Here is a 10,778-nt window from a genome sequence, read left to right on the forward strand (position 1 = left end):
GCTCATTTGAGTGGTAGACTATTTCCACCCCGTCGGGTGGGTAGAATTTGGACGCCCTCCGGTGGCACCATAAGCTACCGCAGAGGGTTTACGTTGTTTATTTTCTTTGTAGGAAACATGGCCTACCATCGCATATCCAAGTCATTTGAGTTGTCATTCTTGCAAACGAACAGTTGCCCTATTCATTAAGAATAACCTAAATTGTCCGTTGTAACCGAGAGAAGGAGTCCTACTGCAGTGATTTCCAATAGCTAGAGAGAGACTTAGATCAGATGCGCTGATAGGCCGCTAGAAGCACAGCAAGTATTAGCCTACCAGTGGTCAACATCACTCATGTTAGGCGCTTTACAGCCACCTACAGGCGCCTGACAGTGGCGACGCAAGCCTCCTCTCTCCTCAGATGAATTTAGGAAAGCCGACAAACAAAAAATGTGTCGAGGAAGAAGGGCGCCATATTGGACTCGAGCGCTGAGCCGAAATAGTGCTCTATTTCTCTCAAAATTTGAGCAGATTTAGAGTATTAAATTGTTTTTTAGACGTGCAGGATGCATGGAATTCAGAACCATGTTTTATCTGAGTTCGAGTGATATTAAAGAGTAAAAAAGGAATGAATTGAGGCCACTAGGGTGTTTATGGTGTTCTTTCTTCTGTTATATGGCTAAATTATATCATTTCATAATTTTATTTTCTATTATCTCCACTCCCCTTGCAAACACCTCACCGGTGGCTCCAACATTCCAAGTGTTCTGCAGCCTCGAATGTCGTTCGCTGATTGGTTCAGGGCCCATCAATCATGTCTTTAGCCGCACCCCTCCCCCCATTCAACCACTCGCCTCTCTGTTCCTGTGTGTTTACTACACTGCCGCGCACAGGGAGACACTCGCCTTCTTTACATGCACTGAACTCACCACTGAATAAAACAGTTTCTAGTTGTGTTTGTACGAGATTCTCCAAGAATTCAACATGCCCAAGAGAAAGGTACGTATTCTGCTAATGATTTAGATGGGTCTACGAAGTAGACAGCTATTGATACCATGCAAATGATTATGAAGCCATCCTTCTCAACCATTACTTAATTATAACCTAATTTCCTCGACAAATATATCGACGGTATTTTGAGAGTATTTTCTAGAAATAATATATATTTTTTGTACGTTTGAATGAATATTTTCCTGCACACAAGAGGGCTGCAACCTCTGTTTTTCTCCTATGAGCCGCTGTCCTTTGGGGAGTCAGAAGTCTCTTTCGGTCTCCATGCAGTTAAAGCACAAGCAGCAGCCATGCTTTGCAGCCCAAGTCTTCTTTCGTCGCCGACCTCTCGAGAACAAACGGTTCAGTTAACGTCAAATGCCCCCCATTCTGCCCAAAACTGCTTTGAGAAAACCCATTGGTATCTCTAGTTAGTATTACGAATGTAAAAATCTGTCTTCGTCGTCGTATCTCGATAAAATCTTATATTTTTTCTCTTTGTTCGTGGTCCCTAATGGCTGCGATGGCGTCCTTTAACCGCCTGGTGGTGCTATAGAGCTTTGTCTGAGCTCCTCCCCCTTGCCTAAACCCTCCCGCGCGAGTTTTCAAAAGGAGATCCATTAAATGAGAGAGAGATGAAGTAAGAAAGGAAGGTGAAGACTTAAGGACCTCTAGATCTGGTCTCACATGTTAAAGTGATTATGGTCTTTAAATATACTTCAACATTATTATCACAATGTAATAAACCAAGTATTTCTTGCCATAAAACTAGATATTTTCCAAGTTATATACCATTTTCATCTGATTTCGAAAAGTTTTTGTAAGGCCTTTACATTTGTTCATAATATGCCATTTTAGCACCTTAAGAAGGTTTGTCATCACTACAGTGGCCTATTATGTCCACGCAATGAAATAATCCAAATTGTCTCTTTTTTTAACCTATGAATCTGTCTTTTTGCTCAACAGGGAGGAGATGGGGACATTAAGGAGGAGGTAAGATGGCCGCATATCTAACAACTTCCCTAAGATCTTTATTAGTTTAAAATAATCAGAATTCAACAAATTGGATAAGATATTGTTGTTTAGTTGGGGTCACACCGACTCATTACGTGTAATTATGATATAATATATGCCAAACTGCTTCATGCATGTTTGTGTAGTTGTAACAAAGTTCTAATAAAGTTGTAATTATGTTTTATACCTACTGTTTCAGCCCCAGAGGAGATCCCTTCGGTTATCAGCGGTAGGAAACATATCTCTGCCAGAAATACATCCCCAAAACTAAAATGCCACACTAACAAACAGATTATAATAATGTATAACTCGAAACAAAGTTGTAGCACACATAAACAGCTAAACAATAGATAACTAAGTATTTAAACAGCTATAAAATCTGTTTTTGAAGTGTAAAACATCTTATTACACTCAAATATACCTGTGAACATAAAAAAATGGCTAAACATGACTTTTACACACACATAATCTGATAAACGATTAATATAAGCACCATAATAACATCAGTAGTAGGTAATTGCCTCTGAAATTTGTAGAGATTAATCACCATACTCTTACTTACACATTTATGCAGATCACTTATCAGCTAATTCAACCAATACACCCCTTATTATAAGTTACTGATGAAGTTACACTATTAATAAATAATAATACATACATAAAATATCTTCTGTAAGTCTGATATAGGTAAGGTTGCTCTAAAATGTATGATTAATATGTCTGGACAGTATTACAAAGGATTTACATCTAAACAACACACAAGTGATTTAAAAGCAGTTATAGTTTTGGGTCTGTCAATCAGTTTCTGGTACTGTGATGATGTAGTGTTCAGGAGTTATCATCATATCTGTTAACCATCTCCATAGAAGCCAGTCCCTCCTAAACCGGAGCCAAAGGCCAAGAAGGCAGCCAAGGTAAGAATACAGATAACATCACCTCCTGACCCCTGAAGGTTAACTCCCTGGGTTAGTCTCTCACATGTGCAAGGATAATTTTCTGTGGTTTCAGTATTGACATGTTCTGTGCCCCCCCCCCCCCTTGCAGAAAGAGAAGGTAGTGAACGACAAGAAGGAGGACAAGAAGACCAAGAGCAAGGCGAAGGAGAACGCAGAGGCAGAGGCCAACGAGGAGAACCACTCTGAGAATGGAGAGGCCAAGACCAACGAGGTACTACACGCACACACACATTATAGACAGAAGAAAGTAATCTAGAAAGCATTAGGAGCAGACTACTTAAATAATTGGTTGGTGGAGACCAGCAAGGGAGGTGTATAACTTTTGGATGGGCACAAATCAGCAAAATCTCCAGATATGAGACTCAAGACCATCTGAAAACCCCTGATTACAGATTTCTAGGGACCTAGTGTAGTCTTATCCTACAGAGTACAGCAGAACAAAAGGCACGTTTCAGTAGAGCGCCATACCAAAGGTGTGTGAGGCGAGGCGCTCCATGTGAAGTTGTAGCATAGGTTGATCGATGTCTGACACTCCTCTCTCTGGCAGCGAGAACGCACAGTCCAGGCTGTGTTTGGTGCCGTGTACTGACGTGTTTCACCCTTGTCCCCATCCCACAGGTGGAGGCAGCTCCGGAGGCAGAGAAAGAAGAGGCCAAGCCTGAGTAGCAACACTGCCGCGCCCCTCCACCCTCCCCAGCCCAAAACCCTCCAACCCCTGCCCCCCCTCAGTCCAGCCAGCCCCCCCGCCTCAGTCTCTCACGTGGTTTCCCTCCAAGGCGTATTGTTAACAGAGGAATATTTTTATCAATGATTTTATAAGTATCCGTACAGATTTTTAGCACAAACGCAACGCTGAATAACGGAAGCACCTTGCAGATTTGCAGTGGTCATATCAAAGTGTCTGCAAGCAAGACGAACACACTAAAATCTTTTTTAAATGGCATTTCATGATTGTTGAAGGCTTGTTTGGTGTAGGAAGTGAGTCCCCCCGACCCCACCCCTCCTTCCCTCCTCCCCACCCCCCTGATTGGCTTAGTTGTGAGTTGTGTGTTCTTGTCCCCTCTTCCCGGTTCCCTATGTGCCCCCACCTTATTTGTGTGTTATTAACGGTTCACCCATAAATATGGCTGATTCTTTTTTTGACCTCTCTATATGTGCAGTGAGTTCCCTTCGCTTATGTCTCTTGTTCCTGTTTTTTTTTTTTTTTCATTGAATCATGTTAAAAGCGTGTTGAAGCGTGTTGTCCATAAGAAAGAGGAAGACGAACATGTGAAACATTCCGGGAACAGCGACACGTCCAACCTGTCTCCTAGACGACCCTGCCGACTGACAACCCCCTCCGTCTAAAACAGCCCCCTACCCCCCCCCCCCCACTCCACCATCGATCTATGCTGTCCGTTCAGCTTTTCTAAACAACTCTGGTTTTTTTAAGATGAATTTGGAACCTTCTCTTGACGAATTGCAGGTGTCTGATCCCTTCTCTTATGTTCTGGAGTTCTCTTAATAAAAGAAGTCCTGGGAATTTTCCTCAAACCGCTCGTGATTTGAGTCTTTTTTTGTTGTTGTTTTGTGCCGGCATTGGTCCTTGTGTGGCTTCTCCGTCTTCTAAGACTGCATCTTCACAACACTGGTCAGATAAACGCACACACATACTCTACATTCTTCAAGTAAACTGGCTAAAGAAAAATTTAGAAAATGGAGTCTGCAGGTAGTCATACCTGAGATGGTGTTGCATCAATGTAATCTACGGGTTTGTGAGGCTGTACCGCCTGGCAACAGCTTGTCTTCAATAAAGACAGAATCTACAAGGGATGGAGGCTGTAGAGAGGACTGCCAGGTTGGCATGGTGGTAAGTGTGGATAAAAAAGCATACACTGCAGCCCAATAGAGTGGTTGCCAGTGCTAGTGAAAGGCCTTGTGGTATCCACACTACCCTGCCTGGGCTACTACCCCCCTTTCTGCCCAAGCCCCCCCCTCACACACACACACAAAGACAACTAAGGAAGTGGAGCGTGAGCACCATGACCCACTTTGATTTCACACACCCATACACACACACAAGGTCACTCTATGGCCATCAGAGACCAGCTCCAGACATCACCCCAAAATATGCCTCCAGAGGAAGCGTGGGCTCTTGAGCCGATGTGGAAGAGAATTAAATGGAGCTAAAGAGCTGATTTGTGTGTGTGTGTGAGAGAAAGAGAGAGAGACATACAACCTTGCTGCGCCTCTATATTGATAGGGAGCTTTGTGTTTGTGCAGTCGCCCTCATCATTAGTCTCATTCCTCCTTTCATCTTCTGTCTGCTTTGAAGGAGTGTTACTGATACATGCGCACGACTGTCCGTGAGTTCTTACGAGCTAAACAGTAACCATCATTTCTGTCTAGATGTTGTGGAGTAGGCTTAATGATTTTGACTTTACATCAGAGGCGCAGGGGTCCCTCAAACACAGGACCTGGTCTAAACTCCCACGTATAAACTTAATAAAGCTTATAATCATGAGCTAGAAAAGCTTCTCTTAGCCATGTAGAACGTTTTTATTCACTATGATGAGACATCTTGACAGTCAACCTCCAGTGACAGTAGTCAATCTATATCCCCTCCAAAAGATGTTCTGTAAGGTCATTTCTAACCTTGACACAACAGGGCAGGTTTCATTTTAAGTAATTATCCACAGCTGGTCTGAATTCAGTGATATGAGATAAAATATACAGAAGTAAGGAAAAAGGACGGATGCATATTTTCAATTCAAACCGGGCCCAGGGCTCAATATGAGAGCAGTCTCCATTTTGTGAGGATTTATTTTGGCATGCTGTTTCACTGTACAGCCTCTAGGTGTCAGGAGTGTGCTTTGTACGCTACGGCCCTGCTATTTTGAGTCCTGGCGAGCTCCGTCAGTGAGTTAGATAACTACTCCCTCGCTCACTTCCATTCAATACAGCTTCATTCACTCTATAAGTGACTCTCCAATGACTATAATGAGCAAGTTGATATATCCTGCTCGATATAGGTCTTAAAGTGAACAGGGTGCGTGCTGAAGAGTAGTGAGATGTGAGAGGGGTTGATGACTCTGAAAAACAGGGAGGACATTGATTAGCCAGGCGTAAAGTATATCAGATAATGTAACACATCCATGTCTCCTAAACACTTTAATCTTTGCTGAGAGCTTACCGAAGTCATATTTCCCTCTCCTATTGATGCGTCCATTCATCCAGCCACCCAACCATCAGCCCATCTATTCATCTATGATCAGGTCTATAATCAACGCTCACTTTATTCTGTGATGCTGAGATTCAAACGCCTACTCGGCTCGTCTCATCCCTCACACAGAAAATCAGATAAACCACTGTAATGTCTGCCTGCCTGCCTGCCTGTCTGTCTGTCTGTCTGTCCATCTGCCTGCCTGCCTGTCTGTCTGTCCATCTGTCTGTCTGTCCATCTGTCTGTCTGTCCATCTGTCTGTCTGTCCATCTGCCTGTCTGCCTGTCTGTCTGTACAGATGTATATGTACAGATATATGTATGTGTATGACTTTTTCTCTATCTCTCTTTATCTCTCTCTTTCCCTCTCTATTTACTTCCTTCTCTCAGGCTGAGTCACCACAGTGCGCATCCTCCCCTCCCTTCTCACATACACACGGTCGTGTACTTTATAACTATGTTGTTTTGATTTCATGTTTCTATAAAAAATAATGTATTTTTAGAACCCACTGTTCAATGTTCCTGTCTTCTACAGGAGAAAGGGGTGTTGAGAACGAGGCTGACCTTTGATGAAGAAGTGACTTCATCACTGCCACTGTCCTGAACAAGGTCATTCCATTGCCACGGTTACCAGCATCTGCTGTCACCCTGGTGTTTCATGCTTAAGGAAACAAGCACACACACACACACACATACCACCTCCTAAGTACTGATGAGGTGTAGTCACGCTGAAGTGGTACACATGCACTAATATCTCATGTCTTCAACTCCATCTGAGGTCTAAGTCATGTAGAGAGGAGGGGGAGAAACAAGGAGAAGGAGAGTGTGCTGGAGGAGACGAGGAAAGAGGGGTGGACTAGAAGAGGGGTGAACTAGAAGAGGGGTGGACTAGAAGAGGGGTGGACTAGAAGAGGGGTGAACTAGAAGAGGGGTGGACTAGAAGAGGGGTGGACTAGAAGAGGGGTGGACTAGAAGAGAGGTGGACTAGAAGAGGGGTGGACTAGAAGAGAGGTGGACTAGAAGAGGGGTGGACTAGAAGAGGGGTGGACTAGAAGAGAGGTGGACTAGAAGAGAGGTGGACTAGAAGAGGGGTGGACTAGAAGAGGGGTGGACTAGAAGAGAGGTGGACTAGAAGAGGGGTGGACTAGAAGAGGGGTGGAGGGCAGGAAAGATTGGGGCAGGGGTTATTCTAGGAGGAGGTAGAAGATGGAGAACGGATAAGGATTGGGAGGAAGGGTGAGAGGAGGAGGAAAAGGAAGAAGTGTTAGGGGAGTGGGGGATTATGGGGAGAGAGTGAGTCTGTGGGGAAAAGGAGGACGAGCCAAAGGAGGAGCAGATGGTTGGAGGAGAACAAAGGAGTGACGGATTATGGGGAGAAAGAGAGATTCCTTACAAAAGAGGAAGAGGAGGAGGAAAGGAGAGGGTAGAGGGGGAGGAGGAGGAGGAGAGGGTGGAGGGGGAGGAGGAGCGGAGAGGGTGGAGGTGGAGGAGGAGGAGAGGAGAGGGTGGAGGGGGAGGAGGAGGAGAGGAGAGGGGGAGGAGGAGGAGAGGGTGGAAGGGGAGGAGGAGAAGAACGGAGAAGGTTGTGGATGGGAATTTGTTCTTTCTGCCACGCAGACGAGAGATGGAAACAAGTGGGCGTCTGTGACGTCAATCAGCACAAATACACACAAATACACACACACACCCCTCCTCTTTTCAGCTCCCTGCTGATCAGCACACCGCTGGTAGCAGAAGCACACACATAAAGAGACACACATAGACACACACACACACACACAAACACACTCAGACACACACTCAAAGACACACATACAAATACACACACACACAAACACAACCTATCTCTCCTCTCTTTCTTTGACTCGCATCCCACTTCTATTGCAGATTTGAGTGTGTGTGTGTGTGTTTAAGCTCACGTGCAACCAGTCTCACTGACGTATCACACCAAGCGTTGTTTGCATAGTTAATGATTTGACCTCTTGGTGACTCTGGTGCAGTGATGCACCACCAGACTCCGTCAGAGCCACTGTGAGGGAAACTTCACACTGTCTACTGTACTAAGCGTGAATTTGTGCAACCTAGTGAGCATTCTAGAAGTGTTGCAAGATAATCACCCATCCTGTTTTTGGTCAAATAAATTATGAGGTTTTATTCTTGGAAAAAGTGGTGACGACACCTGATGACGAGAAAACTATTTTTGACACATACTGCTGCATAATTTCAATGCTAAAGAGTGTATTAACGGGAGCGGTAATCGTGCATTAATATGCGGGCAGGAGAGGAAAGGTGTGGCGGGACTGAACACAGTGGCGGTGTTGCGGCAGAGACTCGCCTTACTAATTGCTGTCCTCCACCCTCCCCCTCTCTCCCCCCTCCCCCTCTCTCCCCCTCTCTCCCCCTCTCTCCACCCTCCCCCTCTCTCCACCCTCCCCCTCTCTCCCCCTCTCTCCACCCTCCCCCTCTCTCCCCCTCTCTCCACCCTCCCCCTCTCTCCACCCTCCCCCTCTCTCCCCCTCTCTCCACCCTCCCCCTCTCTCCACCCTCCCCCTCTCTCCCCCTCTCTCCACCCTCCCCCTCTCTCCACCCTCCCCCTCTCTCCCCCTCTCTCCACCCTCCCCCTCTCTCCCCCTCTCTCCACCCTCCCCCTCTCTCCACCCTCCTCCTCTCTCCCTCTCTCTCCACCCTCCCCCTCTCTCCCCCTCTCTCCACCCTCCCCCTCTCTCCCCCTCTCTCCACCTTCCCCCTCTCTCCACCCTCCCCCTCTCTCCACCCTCCCCCTCTCTCCCCCTCTCTCCACCCTCCCCCTCTCTCCACCCTCCCCCTCTCTCCCCCACCTTTTTTTAATGTCTTTCTTGGCTGCTTCTTGTAAAAACGTCTTCTTCTTTCCTGTAATTTTTACCTTTCTGCATCTTGGCCTGGGGGAAGACTGAGTCATGCCGGGTTTGGAGATGGGGAGGGAAGTGGGGGGGTTTTGGGGTAGTCTGGGGTGTGTGCGTGTCTGTGTGGGGGTGTGTGTGTGTGTGTGGGGGGGGAAGTGTTATTTGATACAGAGATGCAGGCATGTGGGATGGTGCTTTGCTGCAGGTAGGATCCTGTGTGAGTGTGTGTGTGTGTGTGGGTGTGTGTGACTATCAACTTTTGATATATTTCCTGCCTATCAACTATTGTTTGATAGGCAGGAAAGATGAGGAGGGGTGGATGGAGGAAGGAGGAGGAGGTTGTGGAGGGAGGAAGAGGTAAGGAGGGACGGTGTTGAGGGGGAGCAGAGAATGAAGGGATGGAGAACAGAGTGAGAAGAGGGGGAGGGCAGAGGTGTAATGGGGGGAGGGAGAGAGGTGGGAGTGATGATGAGCAAAAAGGGCAGGAGAGGGAAGGATGGATGGACGAGAAGGCTTTTCATTAAACTAAGAGATGATTGGTGTAGACGAAGATGTGATGAAGGGGGAGTAACATGCTGAATGGCGGGGGCTGGGAGAGGTTAAAGGTCAAGAGGATATGAGCTGGGGCGGGGTGGACGAGAGGTCGACGGAGGAGATGGAGATGAGGTGCAGTGACGTGCATGCTTGTTTCCCCCACAGAGCCAATCCGATCTGTTAATGGTGACTCACCTGATTGGATAAAGGTCCGATAACTGACAATTAGCCCACCATCCACCCTATAGACATTTCCCACCCCCAACACACACATCCTTCCCCTTGGGCCTATATGAGTAATATGTTGAGCTATGGACTCACTTCCTCCATCCAGACAGGAAGTGCTTGTCCAGTACGTTCCAGTCAGGATTAATTAATAAAGGAGTCCTGCTTAGTGAGTCGTCAGTTGTACATGGGCTTCTTCAAACGGAATGGATTAGCTAGGTCACTGGATCCAACACATACACCCATACACACATACACCAGCCGTAACTAGTGCTGCAGCTTTATGAGTCAGTTGGCTGAAAGCTGTAAATGCTGTGTAACAGTTATAGCAGTCAACAGATATCCCCCCAGGTTTCCTCAGAGCTACTTTGGGCATTGAAGGTAAGGAGCACCTTGACCTCCTCTTCAATATATACGCATATACAGATTTTGTACATGTAAGCACACACATCTGAGCAAGAAATGCCCCATCAAAGGGAGCTTTTGAACAACCCACGCAATATCCCGATTTATTTTTACTACATTCCAGCTTGTCCTCACATTAAAAGATGGATTTAAATAAAGAATCTCAGTGTTAATTTTCTCTTGTGCTGTCAATTGAGCATCAGGTGGAGTACGCTTAGGTGCAAAGAGGGGATGCTATTAAGGAAATTGCTCTGTGTGTGAATGTGTTTGTACGTGTGTTTGTGTGTGTGTGTTCTCTGACGTCACTACTGCCGTCACTGCAGCCACCTCAGAGTGACTCCCCTGTGACTGAGGGCCTGACAACTCCCCTCCCTCCCTCCCTCCCTCCCTCCCCCTGTCTATCCTCCTTTCTCCCACCCCCTTCCCCTCTAACCTGAAACTGCTCCTCGGTCTTCCTCTCTTCCTATCTCCCTTGCTGCGTCTCTCTCACTTCCTGCGTCCATGCCCCTTACTCTTTCATTTTGCCCTCCTTTAGTCTCACCCTCCTCTCTCTCCGTCGCTCCCCCTCTCTGTGTCTCGCTCCCTGCCGTCT

The 10,778-nt window shown here is 46.5% G+C and overlaps 1 protein-coding gene across 2 annotated transcripts; it reads left to right on the forward strand.

Annotated features, from left to right (window-relative positions):
• The first annotated feature begins 847 nt into the window (after positions 1 to 847).
• Positions 848 to 4,472, forward strand: hmgn6 (high mobility group nucleosome binding domain 6). Of its 2 annotated transcripts, none has more exons than XM_067247697.1 (6): positions 848 to 978; positions 1,936 to 1,962; positions 2,183 to 2,212; positions 2,850 to 2,897; positions 3,028 to 3,150; positions 3,558 to 4,472. In XM_067247697.1, exons 1-6 carry the CDS (start codon positions 964 to 966, stop codon positions 3,603 to 3,605), a joined length of 291 nt encoding a protein of 96 aa, XP_067103798.1. In that variant the 5' UTR covers positions 848 to 963; the 3' UTR covers positions 3,606 to 4,472. The 2 variants fall into 2 exon arrangements, with proteins under 2 accessions (XP_067103798.1, XP_067103799.1); XM_067247698.1 differs by having other exon boundaries at positions 2,853 to 2,897.
• The last annotated feature ends 6,306 nt before the right edge of the window (positions 4,473 to 10,778 follow it).

This window comes from Osmerus mordax, chromosome 12 (assembly GCF_038355195.1).
Source record: "Osmerus mordax isolate fOsmMor3 chromosome 12, fOsmMor3.pri, whole genome shotgun sequence".
Classification (NCBI taxonomy): domain Eukaryota; kingdom Metazoa; phylum Chordata; class Actinopteri; order Osmeriformes; family Osmeridae; genus Osmerus; species Osmerus mordax.